Here is a 24,936-nt window from a genome sequence, read left to right on the forward strand (position 1 = left end):
AAAGCTCTAGGGGCCCTCCCACGTTCTGGCCCTGGGGCCTCACCTCTGGTAGAGTCTTGAGAGACCAGAAAGATGTGTTCAGTCTCCAGAATGAATAAGCAATCATGGAGCAGCCTGCAGGGACCAGCTGGTGCACCTGATGGGGCCTGGGACAAGGCTGAGGGAGCTGGCAGGGACAGGGTCGGGGGCTGCCACAGACACTCTGTCTCCGCCTCTCCCCCCCTCCCCGGGCCTCTTTGGACTGTCCTTCTAGAGGACTCCCTCGCAATGGAGGGCCTGGGCTCGGATCCCCTGTGTGTGGAGCTGGGACATGAAGCCTTTATAGGGCTGCCATTGGGGCCTGAAACACTTTCCAAACCAGAGGAATCATAGACCCTTCTCCTGAGCCTAACCACCTTGAGAGGGCTGCTCACAGGTCAGACAGGGCAGGTCTGAGAAGATGGCGGGGAGTGGGCCTGTCTGCGTGACTCCGGCAGCCATATGCTTCCAGGCCTCATGTGCCCCTTTTCCACCAGGAAATACAGAAAGGAGGGCCGGCCTGGCCTTCCCCCTGAAGCTGGCGACCCCCTCTCTGTGTCAGCTCTCTCTAACCCCTCCCCAGCAGCTGTTTGGAGCCCCCCAGCCTCTTGCTGGCCAGCAGCCCTCCCGAGGCAGAGGGTGGCCCCTGCTGTGTGCCTCTGACCTTCCTCCCTCATGAGGGGCTGCCCTGCCTGTCTCCCCAGCATCCTGTTTGCTGACATCGAGGGCTTCACCAGCCTGGCATCCCAGTGCACCGCCCAGGAGCTGGTCATGACCCTCAATGAGCTCTTCGCCCGCTTCGACAAGCTGGCTGCGGTGAGTCACCCTGCCCTCGGCCCTGGGGCCCCCATGAGCCCAAGCCAGGCCTGCAGGGGTGGCCTGACCTGGGTTGTGGGTTGAATGCAGTGATGGAGGACTCACCGGACCCAGGCCCAGGCGCTGTGCCCTGCCCACAAAGATGCTTTCACTGTGTCACTGGTCACAAGGGAGCAAGCCCTCCATCAGTGGATGAGGGTGGGGAGGCCAGCAGGTGTCACTGCCCAGACCCCCAAGTTTGTGGAATTTGTGTTGAGGGGAGTGGCCGCGGAGCCAGTTTCCTGATGAGATTGGCCAGAGTGAGAAGAGAGTGCGTCTCAGAGTTCCCATTGTGGCGCAGTGGTTAACGAATCCGACTAGGAACCAGGAGGTTGCAGGTTTTATCCCTGGCCTTGCTCAGCGGGTTAAGGATCCGGCATTGCCGTGAGCTGTGGTGTAGGTCGCAGATGCAGACACGGCTCAGATCCCAAGTTGCTGTGGCTCTGGCATAGGCTGGTGGCTACAGCTCCGATTAGACCCCTAGCCTGGGACCCTCCATATGCCGCGGGAAGCGGCCCTAGAAGAGGCAAAAAGACCAAAAAAAAAAAAAAAAAAGAAGAGAGTGAGTCTCGACCCCAGGTAGCCTGCCCACCGCTGTGTGTCACCCCCAGGGCTTCTGGAAAAGGGACTCTGCTGCTTTGGGACAGATGGGAAGTGCCCCACCCCAGGCATGGAGTGGCAAAGGACACCTTGGTCCCTTTGTTCCCGTTTACACTCTGCCATTGTTCCTCAGCCTTTGTGGCTTTGAGTAATGCTCTGGGCCTTTGTCGAGTCCTATGTCCTGGCCACCTTCTGCAGTGTCCACCAACACATGGACATGTCCCCTGAGCTGTCACAGGATGGCAGACCAGATCGCGGATGGGAGGCGGTGTCAGGCCTCCGAGGGCATTGACAGCGGCCCTCACACCTCACTGATTCTCTCACTGACCATGGGCAAGGTGCACAGGCTCATGCTTGGCCCTTGGGCATCAGAAGGGCCTTAAAGGAGAGTCCAGGGCACACAGACACTCGGGTGCCAGCATCCCGGCTTCATGAAATAACTCCTGGGAGCCACACTCGACAGCTCAGAATTGGCAATTAGCAATGGTCCGTCTCAATCCCACTCACGCGTGGGTTGCCGCCGCCCGGGATGACCTGGGGCTCTGGGCATTCTCGGCGCCCGTGCTTTGCTGACTTAGCACAATGCTCTCGGATGGATGAAAACCTCAGTCTGAGAGTCAGGCGAGCTTTGGTTATGTCTCATCTCTGCCTCAGTCTTTTCATAAAGGGAGCATCAGAAAACTGTTCACAGAACCTTAGGCCAAGCATCCCAGCGAGCCCGGGGCTGGGGGTGGCGTGGGCGCTCCCTGTCAGGGTGGGGCCGCCCTCACACTCATGGGTGGACCCCAGTCGCTGCCACCTTGGACCCACTGCATTCTTCTTGGGCCTCCGCAGCGGCCACACGAGTGAGTCCCTGAGCCTGGGACTCACCTGCTCCTCTCCTGCCACTCAGCCTGTCCTCTGTCCCCCATGGCTCCCCATAAGCCTGTCCCTGGGGCTGGGGCCACACCTCATGCTGGCAGCTGGGTCTGTGCTCGCTGCCCTAAAAGGCAAGTTATTCCAGGCATGGGGTGAATCTGCTTGCTTCCTGTTTCCTTCCCTCCCACTTCTCTTTCCTACTATTTTTAATTTTTAATTAATTTGCTTTCCAGGAGAATCACTGTTTACGTATTAAGATCCTGGGAGATTGTTATTACTGCGTCTCAGGGCTGCCTGAAGCCAGGGCGGACCATGCCCACTGCTGCGTGGAGATGGGCATGGACATGATTGAGGCCATCTCGTAAGTGCCTGTCTCCAGGGTGACTGCCTGCCTGTTGGGACATGGTCCATCCCCAGGGGACTGCCTGTCTGCAGGGGACTGTCCCACAGCCCGAGTAACTTGACTGATGTTGAATCGATGGAGGCAGGGAAACAGTGGGGCAGAGCCGCCTCCCAAGGACCCCGGCCTCATGGAGGGTTGATTTACAAGCGCTGGCTTTGGGCTTTTTCCTGAGCTGCTCCCTCTGCAGCAGCCTGGGAAGCCCTGCCCAGAGGGACGTGTCCTAGAGGAAGGGAGGGCTTTGCAGACCCCAGGGCAGTGGGAGGTGTGGTGCCACCTCTCCCGGAGAGGAGACCGGCTGGCAGCTGTGCTGTGCCCCGGACCGTCCTTCAGGTCTCCTCACAACCACCCAGCCAGGGGTTCAAGCCACCGGCCCCACTTCCCAGATGAGAAAGGTTGGGCTCACAGGGGCCAAATAGCTCCCCAGAGCAATACTGCAAGTGGATGCAAACACAGATGTCCCCAGTCAAGCAAGTCCATCCTTCCTGGGAGCAGTTAACCTACAGGATCTTTGGCCAGTCCTTGGTTCCTGCTGACCATACAAGGAGTTCTGGTCTTTAAATGACATGCACAAGCCAAGCTTCCATGTCAGCCAAGGGAGCAGGTCAGAGTTTGCCCCATTGTGGGTTCAGTAACTGAGCTTTAGAAGTGGCCCGAACAGGGCAAAGGAAAAGCCACCGTGGGCAAAGTCAGAGTAGCTAACCCAGAAGGTGGCCAGGCCACCCTGTTTGGCACAGTTCCTTTTGGCAGTCTTTGCCGAATGCCCCTGCGTGCCTGGGCTGGACGGTGAGTCCCTCTCCTGGAAGCATGGAGTCTGTTAGGGGAGAGAGGCCAGGACTCCCATTGCTCTAATACAGGCACTCCCGGTGGACACCATCAGGTAAGGGAGGGCCCGGGAGAGGGCATTTGTTCCCACTGGGAGGACCAAGACAGGTTTCATGACGGAGGTGGCCTTGGAATTAAGCCAAAAAGGTAGACTGAGAGATATCCACCTGAGCAAGTGGCCAGAAGCCTCGTGGATGGAAGGCACAGCTCCGGCAAAAGTATTTGCAGAGTTGATCCCAGGACAAGAGAAATGATGGGTGATGCAATATTCCCTCTGGTGGGTGTCAGCCTCTCACTAAGTGGGCTGGGGCGAGAGCTAGAGTCCACCTAGTGGTCCTGATTGTCACGCCAGGCTCAGATTGCCGGCTGGCTCCACAGCTGCTGGTGGAAAATGCACGCTGGGTTCCTCCCGCCAGAGCACCGGCTTCCTCCTCCACAAAGCTCGCCCCACACACATTCCCAGAGCTGTAGAGCTTCCATTCCACTCCCCCTCCTACGGGCGGCCCACCCACCTACTGGGAACCCCCCGGGGGATGTGCGTGGTGCATGTGGCGGGGATGAGCATTGTCTTCTAGCGTGTGGAATGCCCCTGGTCCTCTGCACCTGCCCCGGCTCCCTTCTTTCCTGGGCAGGACGTGTGTCCTCTTTCCATTATCCTGCTAATGAGGAAGAAACAGCAGTGTGGATGGATCTGAGAATTACATGCATGGGGTCTGGAGTGGCTATAACTTCCTTGTCCACTCAAGTTGGCACTTATGTACTTGCATTTTCAGAGCACAACTTAATTATTGGCTGAGGGTAGCGCTGGTTCAGGTGCCCTAGCTGGGCAAGGAAGCTGTGGGGCCTGGGTTTTAGTGTGAGGTGCTGCGCCACCTTGTGGGAAAGATGAGAAACAGCACCTGAGTGCCAGGGCCCGGCCCCTGCCCTTCAGGTTGAAGTCTCAGACTCCGGATTTGGGCTGGGCTGGAGAGAAATGACATTTTGACCCCCGTGCCTTCTCACACACCCTGACCCCCTGCCTTCCAGCCACTCCCACTCTATGCGCCTGGCCCTGACCCCCTCCCAGCCTTACCCCTGCTCCATCCCCAGGCTGGTCCGGGAGGTGACAGGTGTGAACGTGAACATGCGTGTGGGAATCCACAGCGGGCGAGTGCACTGCGGTGTCCTTGGCCTCAGGAAGTGGCAGTTCGATGTCTGGTCTAACGATGTCACGCTGGCCAACCACATGGAAGCTGGAGGCAAGGCGGGGTGAGTGAGGGGCTGTCATGGGGAAGGGGGCGGGGTGGGTAGGACGACCGGCTAATCACAGCACTGACACCACACATGGCAAGTTGTAAGGGGCATGATCAACCAGAAGATATTTACACAACCTGCAGCCTGTTGTGGGATGTGGGAGGTGGGGTAGACTTCTAAAGGAGGGAAAGGACCCCGGATAATTTTGAGGGTGGCCAGGACATAAGGAGGTGGGGGGTGAGCTGGCCAGGCAGGTGGAGCAGCATGGGGGCAGGTGAAGAAGGTGGGCGTTGGGGGAGGGTGCCAGGCTGAGTGAGCAGGCTGAGGACAGGCACAGGTAGAGGGAAACAGTACTTCCAAGGAATGGAAGTGGAACAGATGGCCTTTTAGGAACCAGGGGGAGAAACAGTGCCTGTGTTAAGAAAGACATTTGTGCCAGGCTGGGGGACTTGGACACAGTCTTGTAGTCAGCAGGAGCCACCGCTGGATTCTGAGCAGGTTTGCAGTTTGTGAGGCTGGAGGCCGTGTTCTCCCAGCACGAGGATGGTGTATTATGTTATTATAGTAACAGGATGTTGATGCGATAGGGTGTGGTCGTGGAGGACATGAGCTGGGGAGGGGCCCACCTGAGCCATCCTGATGATGCTGGAGGGCTACCGTCCACTAAGGTCGGCATCAAGGTCGGGGTTAGCATTTGAGCCAGAGTTCGGAGCCCTGGGATTTGAAGGATGGTTGAGTCGGCTGCAGTTTGGTTCTGCCTGGGAACCCGACTCTTGGATTCATACCTGCTTCGCTCCTCTCCCTGCTTCCTTCCCCACCTGTAGACGCATCCACATCACCAAGGCCACCCTCAACTATCTGAACGGCGACTACGAGGTGGAGCCAGGCTGTGGGGGCGAGCGCAACGCCTACCTCAAGGAGCACAGTATCGAGACCTTCCTCATTCTGCGCTGCACCCAGAAGCGGGTCTGGGGCCAAGGGCTGGGGCTGGGCCGGGTGGGGGACAGAAGGGCTTCATTTTGTCAGAGAGGACGTTTCTTTACCTTCTCTTTTCACACTCTCCTTGAGTCAAGTCCTGAATTCCTTAGGCAGTTGCTCCTGCGCCTCGGGAAGAATGGGAGAGCTGCAGAAGCCTTTTGAAGGCTGATGGCAAAGTGGGGATGTTTTCATTTTGCTTCTGTTGCAAAAATGCAGCAAACCTCAAATCAGTTAGCCACAGTTCAGCAGAAAGGCCATGAGATGGAAACGAAGCATCAGGGAGCTGCGTGTTTACCAGGTTCTATTTGCATCTGGTTTCTTATCTGCTTCCTAAACTAGGGGAACCCCACCACCCCACCCTGCCTATACTTACTTACCTTTTTTTTTTTCTTGAAACTCTTGTTCCCCTCTTTCCCTCTCTAGTCTGTCTTCTTTCTTCTTTTGTCTCAGCCCACACTTGCCAAAATGTGAAACGGAATTATTAGCAGACTTCAGGCTTCTATTTTTAATAGTATCATGTTCTATGTTCTTAATTTTTAAAGCAAATCCTCATTTTATATTTTACCCATTTTCTATTTCTCCCTAGATGAAGGTACCTTTGACCGATAAATCTTTTCAATTGAATGTATCCACTGGTCACAGCCTTTTGGTAGAAAAAAGCTTCCCTGTTTCTTGCCTAAGAAGTTAGACAAAATTAAGCTGTGAGAAAAGTTCAGAGAGTATCTTGGGGACAGCAAAAGGAGGTCTTTCAAGGTGGGCAGAGACCTTTGAGGCAGCCGTCCCCCCTGAGAGGGACTCAGAGGGGCGCACTGTCCGCTGTAGCAGCACAGCCCAGCACACGGGTCCTGGCCGAGGGGCTCGGAGGGAGCTGTGTCAGGCCCACCATAGACACCGGCAGAGGCATGGCAGAATTTAGGCACTTTGGGGGACGTGCTTGGTAGCTTGATTGAGTCATTTTAAAACATTTGCCTAGAGTTCCCATTGTGGCTCAGTGGCGAACCCGACTAGTACCCGTGAGGACGCAGGTTGGATCCCTGGCCTCACTCCTTGGGTTAAGGATCCGGCGTTGCTGTGAGCTGTGGTGTACTGGCAGCTGCAGCTCTGATTCGTCCCCTAGCCTGGGAACTTCCATAGGCCATACCTACAGCCCTAAAAGCAAAAATTAATTAATTAATTAATTAATGAAAAATGAAACATTTGCTTGTTATTTGGCCATAGTATAAAGGCACTGGAATCCCCCCAGCCCCTCCTCCTACATCCACCTGCTGGCTTCACAGGACCTCTAGTCTTGCCCCCCTGCCCCACCCAGGCTGAAGGCTGACCCTCTGCCCTGGGTTCTCTGGGTCTTTGTTCTTCTGTCTTGACACATGGTCCAGGAAGATGAAATGAAGCCAAAAAGGGACACGTGCCCCCCTTGCCCCCCAGCCCCGGCCCAGAGCAGTGTCTGCTAAGCAGGTTGTGTTCCCTCCCCTTTGCCTCCCTGATCTGACCCGCTTCCTTCCCAGGCTCAGGGAAGGAGTTGAGGGGGAGGCTGCCCGAGGTCTCCCCCGGCCTCTCCAGCCCTCTTCCTCGTGCTCCTGGGGATGGATGGACAGACAGACTGTGGTTGGCACATGGATAGTTGGCTGAGGCTCTGTTTGTGTATGTGTACAGTGCACGTCAGCCCTCGGATCTCTTGTGCTAATGACCCAAACCTCCAGAAGCTGCCTTCTGAGCAGCAGGGCCTGTCCAGCTGCCCGCTCTGCTAGAATGTCCCTATTTTGGGGTGGAGATTGGAATCTCAGGTTTCCTCTCCCTCCATCACCGCCAGACACCTTCAGACCCAAACTCTGCCCATCCCTAAAATTCTCTGCCAACCACAGATATTCCCAGGCCTCTCTGCTTTCTCGCAAGACAAACCTCATCATCCTGTGCTGCTGCTCCCACCTGGGCTGGCCAGGGCTGGTGCTGGGGGTTTGGTTGGATTTAGGATGCTTAAGTAGGTGAGCCTTAGCATCTCAGCATACCTCTGGGCTCAAGGCTGTGCAGGGAAGAGAGGGGCGGCTTCCTTAATTCCTACCTGGCCAGGCACCTGGGAGGAATGAGAAATTCCTTCCTTGGGCTCACCTGGTGGGTCCTGCCCTCAGGCTGATGCATCTGTGTTGTTCTCCCAGAAAGAAGAGAAGGCCATGATTGCCAAGATGAATCGCCAGAGGACTAACTCCATCGGGCACAACCCGCCGCACTGGGGGGCTGAGCGTCCCTTCTACAACCACCTGGGCGGGAACCAAGTGTCCAAGGAGATGAAGCGGATGGTGAGTGGCTGGAGGGGCAGTATGTGGGCAGCACTCTCCAGGGGTAGGGCCTTCAGTGGGTGACAGGGTTGGGCTAGGTCCCTCGTGTCACCCAAGGGACTCCGGAGAGCCACAGAAGGGGAGCTGGGAGGGGTCTTGGTTCTGACTTTGGACCAGGAGCCAGAGCACCTAACTTCCAGCCCTGGGCTTTCTCCATGAGCCCCACCATCTCTGGGCATGCATGCCAGATTTGGCTTTGGAGCAGGGTGGCGACACCCCCTCCTCCCTCCCCTTGACAGAGCTTGCTGGGTGCAGGCTGGAAGCAGGCCCGTTGGGCTGGACTCAGGGTCCAAACAGAGCCTCCAGAGGTCTCTTGGCAGTGTCTGGGGAGCCCTAGGGAGTTGGGTGGGTACCAGCTTGTCAGACACCTTCCAGCATCTGCTGCATTTCCTAGGCAGTTGAAACACATCTCTTGGCCCAGTTGCTCAGAAACCATCTCAGCACTCTTTGGCAAGTGCCAGATAATGGTCTTTTTGCCCTCTGCACTAAAAAACACCCCGCCAATTCCAGCCTTCCAGTGGGAACCTGCAGGCTGAGGGAGCAGAGGCCATGGTAGGGGTGCTGCCTCCATCTCAAAGGACCCTGCCTGCCCCGGGGGACGGACACCCTTAGCTGCTTCTGCACATGTCAGGGTTGGGCTAAGTCAGGGTGCGCTGCCCCATTCGGTCAGTGATGCTTGTAAGGTGGTGGGAGGAAAGGGAAGAGCGATGACGAGACGTCACGTCACAGCAGTAGTGTTTTCTTTCTTTTTATCTGAGAGCTTGGCTTCTACATCTGAGCTCAGTCTGTAGCTCAAGGGCAGCCTGGTTCCCAGGAAGGGGTTGTCCACCCTGGGAGGGGGCAGGAAGCCGTGTGTGTGTGTGTGTGTGTGTGTGTGTGTGTGTGTGTGTGTGTCCCGACTTTATTCCCACAGAACCAATTAGAGGAATTGGGGGGTGGCATTGCTGGCACTTGGATCCCCACGTTGGGGGTCTGTGCATCAGAAAGGGTTTAAGTTGCAACTGCAGGGATTAGAGAGACTCCATGGGGATCCAGCTGAGTCAGCAGATAGAGCCTGGGACCTGGGGGAGGTGACAGGCTGGGGACCGAGTCATTCTCCTTGCCAGCTAGCACGCAGCAGGTGACAAACTTTTCAGGAAAATGTACAAGAGAGAAAAGTGAATTGAGTCAAGACCTCCATTTTAACTTGTAATAGTAAAGAAGCAACGTGCAGGACACCAAGTTTATAAGGGACAGAATGGGAGAGACCAGCCTTCCCCAGGGCTGAACTTAGACATCCCAGACCTGGCCAGTGCCACCCAGGGCTCCAGACACCACTGCCCCACTCAGGGCTTGCTGGACCCTCCCACCTTTTCCCCCAGTTCTTTTTTTTTAGGGCTGCACCTGCGGCATATGGAGGTTCTCAGGCTTGGGGTCCAATAGGAGCTGTAGCCCCTGGCCTACACCACAGCCACAGCAATGCGGGATCCAAGCTGCATCTGCAACCTACACCACAGCTCATGGCAGCGCTGGATCCTTAACCCACTGAGCGAGGCAAGGGATCGAACCCGAGTCCTCATGGTTCCTAGTCGGATTCGTCTACCACTGAGCCACGACGGGAACTCCCTTATCCCAATTCTTTAATCATCTCGTGCAGACACCGTACCCACGTGAGAGGAAGCTAAGAGGATGAGAGGAAAGAAGAGAGACTGAGAGTGGGGTGCAGAGGGAGGCTCTCATCCAGGTGGGAGGAAGAAAGGGACAGGGAAGCAGGGAGAGTGGAGAGAGGACCGAGAGGGAAGGTGGGAGATGGTGGGGAAGCAGGAGACATGAGGAGCGGGGAAGGGAAAGGTGGGCCAGGACAGGGCGGGAGAGGAAGAACCAACCAGCAGACAGGAAAGGGGCCTGCCAGTGTGGTCTCCGTTTAAAATCTTTGAGAGTTTTTGTCTTTAGTGATGTTTGGGATAAGTGGACTCTTTAGTTATTGCAGCATCTCAAAGGAGGCAGTCTGGCCCTCTAAGCACTGGTTTGGCAGACGCATTAATCATTGTTAGGACGAGGAACCTTAGAAGAATTAGCAGATGGGCTGTAATGGGGAAACAGTCTCACGGGAGATTAGCTGCTGGAAAAGCTCCTCCGTGGTGTTAATTGCTTCACCCATCGGGGAGGGAATGGACAGTGAGCAGGGACGCCTCTGGAGAGGGAGAGAAGAGGATCCCCGTCCCCCTCCTGACGGGACAGAGTCACCTGAGGGGCTAGCATCACTGGTCAGAGTGTCTAGGCGGGGATGGGATGGGATCCAGCAGCCACCAGGCACACCATTGGCTTTTGGTGCTAAACTTGCCCAGAAATCTTTGAGAAAGAGATGCATAATGAGACCTCCTCCCCTGACTTCCACTACAAAGGGGGCGGGGGTGGGCGATGAGCTGCAGCAGGGACTGAGCAGTGAGAGAGGTTCTCACTCATAGTCAGCAGTTTCTTTCTTTCAGTCTTGTTCCAACTTTTACTCAGCTTTTAAGATGTAGTGATGAGCTGTGCCAGTTTATGTTTAGGCATGAGTGTTATTGGGTTGCTAAGGTTATTTATGAATAAAAAGGTGGACGGGGGAGGGCACATGCATGGACATCTGCTCATCTAACCAGGCATCAGGAAACTCTGCCTTCTCCGGGGGCGGCAGGCTGAGTCCAAGTGCCAGGGCAGACAGGCAGACTGGAGGCTGCCCCTCAGTGTGGACGTGTGGGAGGCCTGGCCTCCGCTCTCACGGTAGGTCAAGGGGAGAGGACTCAGGGACCAAACAAACACGGAGCTGAGCTGCTGCCCAGAAGTGCTGAGACGACTGCAGGAACCCACCTGAGGGTGTTCCTCCCTGGGCTGGAGACCATTGAGCTAGAACAAATAAGCAGGTGGGGGACTGGAATCAGCCTGCTGGACTGTTTGTTCTTTTTTTCCGTGTGTGTGTGTGTTTTCCTTTTCTAGGGCCACTCCCACGGCATATGGAGGTTCCCAGGCTAGGGGTCTAATCGGAGCAGTAGCTGCCCGACTACACCACAGCCACAGCAATGCAGGATCCGAGCCGCATCTGTGACCTACACCACAGCTTGTGGCAACGCCAGATCCTTAACCCACTGAGCAAGGCCAGGGATCGAACCCATAACCTCATGGTTCCTAGTCGGATTTGTTAACCACTGAGCCACGACGGGAACTCCTGGACTGTGTTCTTAAAGGCCCTTTGCCCAGGTTTCTCCGCCAGAGTGTTTTCTGACCCCAGCCTGGCCCCCATCACCAGCCCCAGGAGTCAGAGACGGGTGTACGAGAAACATTTCAGGTGTGGTTTTGAAACTGACAGCACTAACAGCCCAAATGTAGCCAGAACACGGACCTAGACTTGAACCCACGAGCCGGAACTCGAACCCAATCTAAACCCAGATTGGGACTTGAACCCACGGTTTTAAATTAGAATCACTTTCCCAGGGTCTGGACTCACTGAGATTCAGCTTCTTCATGTCTCCGCGCAGAAGGAATTCAGCAAGAGACAAAGTAACAGGCAAGAAATAGATTTAATGGGATAGGACACTTGTGAGAGATGCAAGCAGGCAGGCGAGGCGTCTTTGCCCCAAGGATCCGGTGGGCTACAGTTTTATCATCCAAGGGGAGTGGGCGTTGGAAAATACCACCTCTTCCTTTCTGGGAGTCGCAGCTCCTCCTTAGTATCTGGTAAGGCCTGTATTCAAATCAGCAGAAGGGCAGTCCTCAAACTCCCGCCCTTGGTCTGAACCTGAATGCAGGTCTTACCCCATCCCCCACCCAACGACCTGAGGTGTATCTCATGCTTCCACTAGTCAAGCAAGCCTGCCTTGTTCTGAAGGCTTTTTTTTTTTTTTTTTCCCCCTTGTCTTTCTGCCATTTCTTGGGCCGCTCCTGCGGCACATGGAGGTTCCCAGGCTAGGGGTCTAATCGGAGCTGTAGCCACCGGCCTACGCCAGAGCCACAGCAACAGGGGATTTGAGCCGCGTCTGCAACCTACACCACAGCTCACGGCAACGCCGGATCCTTAACCCACTGAGCAAGGCCAGGGATCGAACCTGCAACCTCATGGTTCCTAGTCGGATTCGTTAACCAATGCGCCACGACGGGAACTCCCTGATGGCTTTCTTGAACAGTTATTAACTTACAGTGATCTCCTAAAGTCCCCTAGGCCTCCCTCTTTATCTATGGTCCTTTATTGGGACTTCTACACCTACCTGTGCCTACTCCATCCCTATCAGTGTGAGCTGTGGAGACCATCATGGGCAAACCATGGCACAGATGTCCTCCAGGTAAATCATTGCCAGCCCCCTAGCATGATCCGTGGAGAGCTGGCCTCCGCTGCCCGCCCAAGCTGGTGCCCTGACAGAGCACATCCACAGGTGCCGCCACCTTCCCAAGGGATGGGGACGGTGAGGTGGGCCGGGTCCAGCAGCCTGGACTGAGGGCTTGATGCTTCTCAGAGGACAAGGGGAAGGGAACACAGCCACCAGGCAGCCCAGGAGGAGCTCAGAGCCCACAGCTGGGCACTTGGATGTGACACTAGGGGCGGCAGAGGCCCCTGGAAGCCCTGAGCTTGGGGGGAAGAATAGACAGCACCTCAGTAGCCATGGGCCCCATGTCTGCTTTGGAGCCCGGCAGCTCTGGCTCCAACATAAAGCCCACTCCTCAGCAGGAATGAAGAGCAGCATGCTCATTTGGGGTTTGGGTTCCCCCGATATTTGCCCCCCTGCCCCGCCACCGTCTGCCCAGCAGTGTGCTCCACGCTGGGCGGCAAGGATGAGAGGTCACCCTCTGTCCCTGTCCTGGCAACCTGAGCCTTACCTGAAACTGCCTGGCCTGGGATGCTTGCACCTCCCCCACTGCCTCCTGGATCCCACTCTGTCCCATCTGAGGGGCCTCTCCCTCCCTGCTGCCACAACTGCTCAGACCCTGACACACTCCTACCCTTGGTGGACTTTATAGGTGAACTCTAGATAGGGCCTCAAGTTTGGCAACCAGTCAGGGCCTTTCCCACCCTCACCCCTGCCCTGTGTGAATGGACATCAGAACAGTAGGCCAGCGGGGGCAGGCAGGCGCCTCGCCTCCTGGGTCCCAGCCAACGCCAGCCTTACAAGAACGCATTGGTACTCAGACACCAGAAAAGCAGTTGCAGGTAACCAGAGTTTCATTTTCTTTAGCTCAAAACTTGTAAACTCCCAGGAGCTTTTATGTGTGCTCGGCGGAGATAGGGCATGAGTGTGCATGAGTGTGTGTGTGTGTGTGCACTAGATGGGCTTAGCAGTACCCTATTTCCATCTGAATGAGTGGCAGAATTGGGAGGGGGACAAGGAATTGGGTGTGAGGACAGGAAGAGCTTAGACACATGGATTTTGCCAGTGGGGGACGTGAAATCACAGTGTGCCCAGGCATCTAGCCAGGAGCCTGACCCAAACCCAGCTGTATTCTCCAGAAGAAGGGAGGCGGGGACCCCGGAGTGACAGTGCTCCTCATGTCCAGGCTCCCTGGTAAACTGTGGTGAGAGGACAAGCCACAGCCTCCCCACAGCCCCGCCTCTGGAAGCCTCGGTTTGCATCCCCTCCATCCTCATACTCCTCCTCTCTCTGTGTGTCTCTTTCAGGGCTTTGAAGACCCCAAGGACAAGTGAGTAGCTTCTTCACTCCTGCTCCCTTGGCCCAGGGGGGTGGAAGGCTCCAAATCTGCCTGGAGCTCAGTTTTCCACACCCCATGGAGGACAAGTCCAGGGCACAAGCCCACTGCACCTGAGACAGCAGCCCAGGAGTCCAGGCCCCCGGCAGAGGCTGGGCCTCCACACCGCCCATTCGGCATCTCCTCCCCACACTCACACACATGCATATGCACACTGGCACACACGTATGCATGCACACGCACACACACGCATACACATGAAGCTTCCAGGAAAATACAGGCTTAGCACCCAGGTCGCCAGCACCTGGCCACATCCCAGCGCCCTAAGGAAGTGTCCCCCTTGGCTCCTCCCCTTCGCAGTCTCCAGAACTGTCCAAAATCCTACTTTAGGGCTGGGCTTCACTCTGGGAAGTAGGGTGTTTCGTTCAGCACCCAAAGGTCATGAAACCTCCTTCCCAGAGAGTGCCCCGAGCCAGGTGACAGCAGCCAGGTGATTCCCAGTCCCTGCCGCAGAAGGCTTGCCATCTGGTCTGGGCCTTTGATTCAGGATGATTTAACCGCTGCAGAGGGAAGAGCAGAGACTGTTGCCTGCAGGGGAAAAACAAATCTTCAATAATAATTCATATTGTCATTACCATGTAATGATACATCAATAGAGTCAGAAAAGCCTCATTGCCAGTGAGGCCCCCCCAAGCCCCTGGGTCTGACTGGGGCAGCTTTCTGTACAAGTGCGCAGTAGTTAAGAGGGAGCCCTAGAGGAGTTTCCACTGTGGTGCAATGGGATCTGCCACAGCTAGTGAGCTGGGATGCAAGTTTGATCCCCAGCCTGACAAAGTGGGTTAAAGATCCAGCCGTAGCTGTGGCTTTGGTCACAACTGTGGCTCAGATCTGATCCCTGGCCGGGGAACTCCATATGCTGCAGCAGAGCCAAAAAAAAGAAAAAGAAAATTTGGGAACACGAGCTTTGGGCTGTCCTGGTGTTAATCCCAGCCTCCCCACCCCTTATTAGGGCTGATTTTAGCAGCTGGGTGGGGAGGGCCCCTAGGGTTGGAGTGGGGGGAGGGGTTGTCCCTCTGATGGGTCTGGAGCAGAGCCAGCCCTCTAATGGCGCCCCCTGGTGGTCAGCCTCTCTTGTGTCTGCACCCCTTGCTCCCTAGGAACGCCCAGGAAAGTGCAAATCCTGAGGATGAAGTGGATGAATTTCTGGGTCGTGCCATTGATGCCAGGAGCATCGACAGGCTGCGGTCCGAGCATGTTCGCAAGTTCCTGCTGACCTTCAGGGAGCCTGACTTAGAGAAGAAGGTACAGCCCCCTGGCTGGGAGGGGGCCCCTTGGGCAGAACCAGGACCAAGAGGAGGGGGACAAGGCACCAGAATGGTTCCCTCGCCCGTCTTCATCACAGTGGAAAGGGTTACTTCCTGTCACCTCCATTTCCCCAGCTCTGATACTGCCCTACCTAGGAAATGGGGGTTTTAGGGAGACGTCCTTGGTTGGGAGGGATGAATCCTAATTTCCATTTCCGGAAAATGGGGGTATTTAACACACTTTCCACACAGCGTCCTCATGAGGATTAAACAAATCCTTATGTGTAAAACACATAAAACAGGAGTTCCCGTCATGGTGCAGTGGTTAATGAATCCGACTAGGAACCATGAGGTTGCGGGTTCAGTCCCTGCCCTTGCTCAGTGGGTTAAGGATCTGGCGAGCTGTGGTGTGGGTCGCAGACGTGGCTCGGATCCTGCATTGCTGTGGCTGTTGTGTAGGCTGGCAGCCGTAGCTCTGATTCGACCCCTAGCCTGGTCACCTTCATATGCCGTGGGAGCGGCCCTAGAAAAGGCAAAAAAAACAAAAAACAAAAAACGCATAAAACACTATGTCACATAATGGATGTTCAATAAACATTAATTGCTCTTTGAATTATTAGTATTATTAGTATCTATTATCATTATCATTACCAGTGGACCATCCAGCTGCCGTTGGCACCCTGGAAAGTCCAAGTATTAGAGTTGGAAGGGACAATCAAGAGCTTGTCCCATCTCTCTACATTATGACTGAGAAAGTAAAACTCAGAGTAGCTGCGTGACTTGCTCAAGGCCACCTGGTGAAGTTGTGGCAGAGCTGGAACCAGACCCTGTCCAGGGTCTTTGCTCCATGTCACAGGGTCTCCCTGGTGTTCAGTCAGCATGGGCTCATGTGAACTCATGTCCTGGTCAGATGAGGCACCCCTAACTAGGAGGGTAAAACCATGGGAAGGAACCTCAGTCTGTTTTCTGGCATAAATGGAGCTGACTTGTGGCTCATCCTCTCTGGGTGACTCTGCCAACATGGCCATTCATGCAGCCGATTGGTGTCACAGGAGGAGCTGGGGCTGGGATCGGGACCTCAGATGTGAGTTCTGTGACTCTTAGCCTCTCTGAGCCCAGCTGGCTCAACCATGAAGTAGAAACAGCGGCAGTCCTGTGTCCACTTCCTGGGGCTCCTGTGAGGATGCGAGGTGATAATTGCGGACCCCAGCCCGTGTCCTGGCCTGTAGTTGTGCCCAGGAATGTGGCCCACAATCATTATGAGTTACTCTCATGGTAACTCGGCCTGCAGAGCTGCTGGTTTACACAATTCAACTGCCCTCCCTATAGGTATGGTGAGTGGACTAGTGGCTTGAGAGCTATGGCTAGTGCTGGTTCTTGGCCAGGTCTTCAAGGTCTTGGAGGTGGGCTGGCCCAGGTGTGTCTGGGGTGGAGTGGGCTGCCTGCACCCCCTCACCCTGCCCGTGTCCTCTCAGTACTCCAAGCAGGTGGATGACCGATTCGGTGCCTATGTGGCATGTGCCTCGCTCGTCTTCCTCTTCATCTGCTTTGTCCAGATCACCATTGTGCCCCAGTAAGTACCCATCCCTCCCGGGCTCCCTCCTCTGGCTACAGGGGCCCCAGGAGTGGGAGGGGAGGTCATGTAGGAGAGCAGAGGTGGAAGTCGGGACTGAACTTGCTCCAGGAAGGAAAGAAGTTTCTAACCATGTCCTCAGTGGGACCGGGAAGCCAGGAGTCTGCCTCCTCCTTGACAGGGAGGCCATGTGCTCATTGCAGGTGGAAGACATCTGTCTGGGCACCACCCAGGGCACGGGAGACCCCTTCTCTCCACTTCATCCTCTCATTCCATTTTAACCACTGCTGCCCATCGCATCACCCAAACTATTCACCAGGCTTGTTTCTGCGTGACCTTTGGTTCTTGCAAAAAATCAACACCTCTTCAAAAGATAAGGGTTTTCTTTTCTGGATATTTAAAGAATGGATTTTAGGTTCTGATGGCTTTTCTCAAAGAGGTGTTCTTGAGCTCTCCTGAGGACTGGCTGTATTGCTGAGAGAAGTCTATGGCTTCTGAGGGGACTTCTGAAGCAGGCGGGCTTTTGGAAGTGAAATACTCATTAGGTAGTCAGGCACAGTAGGGCCACACATAAGTGAGGTACTTCATGTATATATGTGTGTGTGTATGTGTAGATATACATTTTTTACTTTGTATTATACAATATTTCCAATATATTGAAAAGTAAAGCAATTAATATAATTGACACCCACACCCTGGATAGAATAGTTGTTGGTATTTTGCAATTTTTGTTTCATTTTTTTCTGATTTTTAAAGTAAATTTAAGACCCAAGGATATTTTGCCCCTAATGCCTCAGTATATACCTATTTTAAGGGCATTTTGTTTCTTTTCCTTCCTTCCTTCCTTTTCTTTCCTTCCTTCCTTCCTTCTTTCTTTCTTTCTCTTTCTTTTCTAATCACCTCACCCACAACATGTGAAAGTTCCCAGGCCAGGGACTGAATCCAAGCCACAGCTGCAACCTGTGCCACAGCTGGGGCAGTGCTGGATTCTTTAACCCACTGCATCAGGCTAAGGATCAAATCCGCACCTCTGTAGTGAACTGAGCCTCTGCGGTTAGGTTCTTAACACACTATGCCACAGCAGGAGCTCCAGCATGAGGCTCCACGATGCCTCATATACCAAACAAAACTAACACTGGTTCTCTCATCTAATACCAAGTCCATGTTCAAATCTCCCAAATTGCCCCCCCCCCCCACCCAAAGGTCTTCTGCTCTTAGTTTATTTATAGCCAGAATATACTCAAGATCCACTGGTTGCGTTTATGTCTCATGAATCTTAACTTCATCTAGCAGATGAGTCCCCTCACCCCAGCACCTTCTGTCTTTCATTTTGAAGTAACGGTAGGCTTCCAGAAAGATCACAAAAGTACCACGGAGGTTTTCTGGACATCCTTCATCTAGTTTCCCTTCTGTTGACAACTTCCATAACTGCAGCGCAGTAGTCAAGATGAGGACATCAGTGCTGCAGTGAGACTATGAATGAATCCACTGACTGTATTCTAACCTCATCAGCATCCCCCCCAAAGGGCCTTTTTTGTTCCAAAGGCTGGACCAGGATCCCACATTGGCTTTATCAGCTGTATCTCCTTAGTCCTCACCAGTCTGTGACACTTCCTCTGCCTTTCCTGATCTTTCATGGCCTTGGCACTTTTGATGAGCCCTGGCTAATGAATGCATAGGCTGTCTCAATTTGGGGGTATCTGATGCTTCCTCGTGGTCAGATTGAGGTTATGCATGTTTGACAAGAATCCCACAGAAATGACGGTATGTCCTTCCCGGTGTATCCAAGAGGTACACAATGACGTTGACATGTCTTACTGCTCAATGACTTTTATTTTAATGGCAATCATTGTTGAAGAGATGGCCCTGCATTTGTGTCTGCTGTGACCCTGTCAGGTGAATACCAGCCGCCAGCTGCTCCCTGGTTATGCAGCTCAGGTCTGTGAGGCCGTGCAGAGCAGGTGGCATGGTGGGCTTTTGCTGGCATAGGACCTGTCTTCAGTATTGAAATGGAGCTCTAGGTATATAAGCAACCTAGACTTACTGTCTTGTTGCAACAGAGTCCCCTTCACCTGGGTGCTTAATCCCGACTCTTTGCTGCTTCCCTTCTCTGCAGCATTGCTTGGGACTGGGTTATCCCACTCCCCTCTCTGCCTGCCGTGGCTTCACTCCCTCCTCTGGCCACATCTCTGAGTTTTTAAGGTATTGACAGAGGTCGTTCTCTGGCCGTCCTCACTCTAGGGAAGCTTTAAAAGCTGCTAGAAAGGTCTGTCTTCCCTCTGAAGAGAGCTCGCTCCCTTGTTTGTTTGTTTAAGGCAGCTAGGTGCTGGCTTCTGGGGGATCCCGGAACAAGGACCCCTTTAGACCAACCTCCCCGGAGGTGTTGCCTGTATCCTCAAGTCTTCCACTTGCCTTTAACCTGCCAGCAGCTTCACATCTCAGGCCGTCTCCCTGGGTCTCAGGCCATCTCACTCCCTGAAAGGGCGGAATACCTGGGGCCTCCTGTGCTGTGTCGGGGCGTGCTGTACTTCAGCCAGCCCCTGCCCCAGGATGGCCACAGCAGGCTCCAGGTGGAAAGTCACTTGCAGTTCTTTTGCCCAAGGCTTCTGGCCTATGGTCTGCCTCCGTGAGGAGGGGCAGTGGGAGATCCTTGCCTTTCTTATGATTGCTGTTGGACTGAGTGGGAACAGGGGAGCACAAATGAAGAAGGACCTCTTGAGGGGCCTAGAAGTGGGGAGGGGACAGGGTTTAGGGACACTGCCCTCCAAAGAGACATGTCACTGCTGTTTCTCAGAGTGGCTGGTTGGGCTGTTGACACATGCATTTCTGTAAACGATGGCCATTTATCAAATCAATTGTCAGCCTTCAGAGTTACTTGTCAAGCCATGAGCAACTACCTGGAGGGAATGACCAGGTGCTTTTTAAAACGAGTCCTTCCAAGCTCAATGAAGTAACTCCTTGGAGAGCGAAGACTTCAGCAAAATATTGGGCAGGGGTCACCTGGCTCTCCATTCGGCTCCCATGTGGGCTTTGGCTCCCCACCCCACCGGAAGGTGCCAGGACTAGCGGGAGGGGCAGGAGCCAGACTGCTGTGGAGGGTCCTGAATCAGTTCACCAGGCTGTGAGTCTGGGCAGGGGCTGCAGGGGAAATGGAGGAGGCAAATTCTGCTTCCTTCTCGGGGCCTCTCCGAGCCCCGAATGCCCCACCTCCTCTCTCCTTCCAGCTCCGTGTTCATGTGGAGCTTCTACTTGACGTGTTTCCTGCTGCTGACCTTGGCGGTGTTTGTGTCTATGATCTACTCCTGCATGAAGGTGAGTCCTGCTGACACCTGAGGCCCAGCCCATTGAGAGGACTCCTCCCAGGAACCTGGGCGTCACCCCTGGGATCAGGGTGCCTGATGCCGGGTCACAGGTCTTGACTGGCATTGGAATCAAGCCAGACTGGTGGGGAGGGGAGGGTGCGGGGAGGGAGGTAGTTTGTTGGGGGAGCCTTATTTTTTATTGGCTGTTTTGATTTGCCTTTGCACACCTCTACAACAAGGAGATACTGTTACTGCCTCTTCCATCTGTCCCCTTGGTGTGGGGTAGGCGGAAGGAAGGGCACCTAGCCCAGTGCCTGGCACAGAGCAGTGGTCAGTAAACATTTGCTGAACAAATGGGAAAGATTGCTCTCGACACCCCTTCCGTGTCCTCATGTGCTCTGGAAACAGCCCTGGAGGGTGCACCATAGAGATGATGGCTTTTTTTTTAATTTTTATTTTTTTGTCTTTTTTGCCATTTCTTGGGCCACTCCCGTGGCATATGGAGGTTCCCAGGCCAGGGGTCGAATCGGAGCTGTAGCTGCTGGCCTATACCACAGCCACAGCAATGTGGGATCCGAGCAGCATCTGCAACCTACACCACAGCTCACGGCAATGCCGGATCCTTAACCCACTGAGCAAGGCCAGAGATCGAACCTGCAACCTCATTCTTCCCAGTCGGATTTGTTAACCACTGAGCCACGACAGGAACTCCAAGATGATGGCTTTTGAGCTGTCTATCAAACAGATGAGAGGGAGACCTAGAGTGGTCCATTGTTTCAGACACAGGTAGTAATAAGGGCATGAGACCCTGTCCTGTGTTTTTTTCCCCGCATCTCCTCTTCGGCATGCTGGGTCGCCATCCAAGCTGTGTCCTTCAAAGGGGCCTGCCCCCAGCCCATTCTGTTGTAGAAATCACTCAGGTCCCCATTTGCCTTGCCCACCAAGCCTTTCCCTCAGTTCCTTCCGTACTGGCTTAAGAATTCCCTGCCCGGGCCAACCTGGCTCCTGAAAGCTCTCTACCCCAACAGGTACAAGCCCTCTCCCACCTCGTCTGTAACCATTTCTCTGCTCCTCCCTGACACACATGTGGGGCCAAGCCCCTGAAGGCTCATGCTCTGCCATCACCTCCTACACACTCTGCAGTGAGCACCGTGTTCACCTTCCTGGGAGATTAGACCTTTGTCACTTCCAAAGTCCCCTTCCTTGCACCACCCTCCAAACAGCGTCCTGCATTAGGCTGTTACCTGTTTAATCACCTAGTGGTTAAGATATTGATGGACTGATTGTCAGAACTGAAGGGACCTTGGAACCATCTGGTTGCTGCAGCCCTGCCCTGAGCAGGTGCAAAGTGGACGCACAGAGAGGGGCAGGGTCGGCCAGGGTCACTTGGCAAGTTGAGCCATGAGCTTCCCAGCATCATAAAGGTTAATCCTGGCCCCCTGCCTCTTCACCAGCTCCTTCTTCAAGGCTCTGACCTCCCTCTTTCCCTGTGTTCAGTCCCTCTTTCCCTCTGGTCTTGCCGTGGTCAAGCTCCCCAGCCTGCTTTTCCCAATGGACAATTCCACTTTCTTCATCTCATGGCTATAAAAGCACACTGTATATTCACAAGAGCCAAAACATGGAAACACCCAAGTGTCCACTAACAGATGAGTGAATAAACAAAAGTAGGGTATCCATATAACGGGATATTATTCTACGATTAAAAGGACTGAGGTTGTGGGAGTTCCTGTCATGGCACAGTGGTTAAGGAATCCAACTAGGAACCATGAGGTTGCAGGTTCAATTCCTGGCCTTGCTCAGTGGGTTAAGGGTCCAGTATTGCCGTGAGCCATGGTGTAGGTCGCAGACGTGTCTTGGATCCCGTGTTGCTATGGCTCTGGTGTAGAACAGTGGCTACAGCTCTGATTTGACCCCTAGCCTGGGAACCTCCATATGCCACGGAGTGGCCCAAGAAATGCCAAAAAGACCAAAAAAAAAAAAAAAAAAAAAGGACTGAGGTTGTGACACTCGCTGCAACATGGATGAACCATGAAGACCTTATGCTAAGTGAAAGAAGCCAGACACAAAAGGACATATAGTGCATGACCCACTTATATGAAATATCTAGAACAGACAAATCCACAGAGACAGAAGGTAGACTAGAGAGTACCAGGGACGGGATGGAGAGGAGAGTTGTTCATTGGTAAAGAGTTTCTGTTTGGAGTGATAGAAGGGCTTTGGAAATAGATAGCCATGATGGTTTCACAGCATCGTGCATGTAATTCATGCCCCTGAATTGTACGCTTAAAAATGGTTAAACTGCAGGCATGGGGTTAGCAGATGCAAACTCTTATATTTAGAATAGATGAGCAGTGAGATCCTACTGTATGGCACAGGGAATGGTGTCCAGTCTCTTAGGATATAAACTGATTGGGGATGATATGAGAAAAAGAAGCGTGTGTGTGTGTGTGTGTGTGGTGTAACTGGGTCACTTTCCTGTACAGCAGAAATTGGCATAATATGGTAAGTCAACTATACTTTAAAAAAGCAAAACAGGAGTTCCCATTGTGGTGCAGCAGAAACAAATCCGACTAGGAACCATGAGGTTACGGGTTCGATCCCTGGCCTTGTTCAGTGGGTTAAGGATCCAGCGTTGCTGTGAGCTGTGGTGTAGGAGCCAGATGCAGCTCAGATCTGGCATTGCTGAGGCTGTGGTATAGGCCAGCAGCTGTAGCTCCAATTCAACCCCTAGCCTGGGAACCTCCATAGGCCTCAGGTGCAGCCCTAAAAAACAAAAATAAATAAATAAATAAAAATAAAAAGACAAAACAAACAAACCAAAAGAAACAAACAAAATTGGTTAAACGGGCAAATTTTGTTATATTTATTTTACCACCATCAACCTAAAAAAAGCATATCATAACTAAAAGGGCTTCTTAAATGTTCTTTTGCTGAAACCCTCAAAAGAATCTTTTTTAGGTTATAAGATGAGGCAAAAAAAATCATTTTTTATTTGTTCATCTGAGACACTTAATTAGCCTACTCAAATCAGAATCAAAGCTGTATGTTGTTGGAGTTCCCTTTGTGGCTCAGCGGTTACAAACCGGACTAGGATCCATGAGGATTCGGGTTCAATCCCTGGCCTCTCTCAGTGGGTTGGGCATCCGGTGTTGCCATGAGCTGTGGTGTAGGTCACAGATGTGGCTCAGATCCTGCGTTGCTGAGGCTGTGGCATAGGCCAGCGGCTGTAGCTCTGATTCAGCCCCTATCATGGGTACTTCCATATGCTGCAGGTGCAGCCCTAAAAAGCAAAAAAAACCAAAGAAGAAAAACAAAACAAAAAACTGTATGTTCTTTACAGTTTTTAAACTGGAACCTAGATTTCTCTCTTTTCTGTTAGCTGCTTTGGTAAACCTGAGCTATACTGATTTCATTTGGTTTGAGTTCTCTGATTTTAATGTGTACCTGATGGTGGGGGAGGAGGAGGCGCTGGGGGTGGTGGGGTGGAGAGGAGAGGGCCACCTGACTGGCCATTTTCAGTTAGTTCTTTGGTCTAGTGAGTTCTTTTTGCCACTGTTAGGGGTTATTTATAAAAGTCATTCCTGCCTCCTTGTGTTTATTGAATCTCTCTATTTTGTAATCAATGTCACATTCAATGTGATCAATGTCAGAAGCTTGTTCTCAGTTCCTTCATCCAGCCCAGTGATTCTTCTGACTGCTCTGAGGAGGCCTCAGTGTCCTCAGAGGAGGCGGGTGGAAGGGACCACCCAGCTCCCCACCCCTCTCCACCCCTCCCCCACACCTTTCCACCAGGGAGCCTGCTTCTTCCATCTTGCAGATCTAGAGCTTCTGCATAGACTTTGTTTAGAAAAAAAAGTGCTCTGTGACTTATCAAGCCTGAAACTTGCTGATCTGAGCCAAGATCAAATAGACGCTAATATCCATCTTGGGATGCTCACTGCATTCTTCTTGCACTGCCTCTCACATGCAATTTATCCTCCAGACCCCAACCTGAGCGATTGCTTGTGGTATGAACTCCTCTTCCAGTTAATCATTCTTCTTTCTTCTTTATGCTGTGGATTGACTGCACAGAAAGATGTAAAAGGATCAAGTCCCCCTTTGGGCATCTCTGCCGCAGGGCGGGCTGGCCCTCCTTCCCCGCCACTGCACCTGCAAGGTGGTTGTACCACCTTTTCTGGTATTGCCATGAAGCTGACTGCACTGGAACTCCAGTGTCAGTCCCTGTTTTCCCTGCGAAAAGGTCTGCCAGAACTCAGACATCTTTTATCTTATTTCCACAGTTTCTCAGAAGTCACGGCCAGTGGCTTTCCAATGAGGTCCAGCAGTTCCTGAGTCACCCCCGCCTGGTATAGGCTTCAAAGGTCCACAACCAGGCAGTTCTGTCCGACACGGCCTCTTTCTCTATTTCACTTATTTTGCCATTTCCCCAAAACAACTTGGACTTTCTTTCTCTTTTTTAGTTTGGGGGTTTTGACTTTGGTTTTTGGCCACCCCACGGCATGCAAAAGTTCCCAGGCCAGGGATTGAACCCAAGTCACTGCAGTGACAACATCAGATACTTAATCCACTGAACCACATGGGAACTCCCTGGACTTCTTTTCACACTCAGACAGGTCTCAGATTGGAGGGGCTCTGGACAGTGAGACAGCCCAGGCACCCACCTGAGGCTGGAACCCCTTTGCGATGGCCCTGCCAGGGTGGGCCAGCCCCTGCGGGCTCGCTTACCCCTCCTGGGGACAGCCCCTTCCCTCTTTGGGCTGCTGTGTTCCGTCAGTCTCCCTGTGGCTTCTGCCCCATCATCCCGCAAAGCAGCCCAGGCCCAGTCGTGACAGTGCTGGCACTTCACCGCCACCGCCCATGTGGGTGGAAGAGAGTGGCTCCCTTCCGTCCCCACGCTTGACCTGGGGCCCGCTACCCGTGTTGTGCTCATTAGCGCATTCTCACTCAGAAGGCCAGACTCTGCTTTTGCCTACAGTCTGGGAGTTGGGTACAGACAGGCCCGGAA

General features: G+C 53.5%; 1 protein-coding gene across 2 annotated transcripts in view; it reads left to right on the plus strand.

The window, feature by feature from the left end:
• Nucleotides 1-24,936, plus strand: part of ADCY5 (adenylate cyclase 5) — a 162,547-nt gene that overhangs the window by 110,012 nt on the left and 27,599 nt on the right. For both annotated transcript variants that reach the window (XM_021070242.2, XM_021070243.2), the window contains exons 4-12: nt 723-834; nt 2,565-2,692; nt 4,646-4,804; nt 5,614-5,755; nt 7,921-8,061; nt 13,724-13,746; nt 14,910-15,054; nt 16,532-16,629; nt 19,854-19,941. In XM_021070242.2, coding sequence (XP_020925901.1) covers nt 723-834; nt 2,565-2,692; nt 4,646-4,804; nt 5,614-5,755; nt 7,921-8,061; nt 13,724-13,746; nt 14,910-15,054; nt 16,532-16,629; nt 19,854-19,941 — 1,036 coding nt within the window. The remainder of the gene's footprint in view (nt 1-722; nt 835-2,564; nt 2,693-4,645; nt 4,805-5,613; nt 5,756-7,920; nt 8,062-13,723; nt 13,747-14,909; nt 15,055-16,531; nt 16,630-19,853; nt 19,942-24,936) is intronic.

The sequence above is a fragment of the Sus scrofa genome, chromosome 13 (assembly GCF_054392235.1).
Source record: "Sus scrofa isolate SSC_HxYL_T2T_F1_AM1 chromosome 13, Sscrofa_HxYL_maternal_Yorkshire_Landrace_v2.0, whole genome shotgun sequence".
Lineage (NCBI taxonomy): Eukaryota > Metazoa > Chordata > Mammalia > Artiodactyla > Suidae > Sus > Sus scrofa.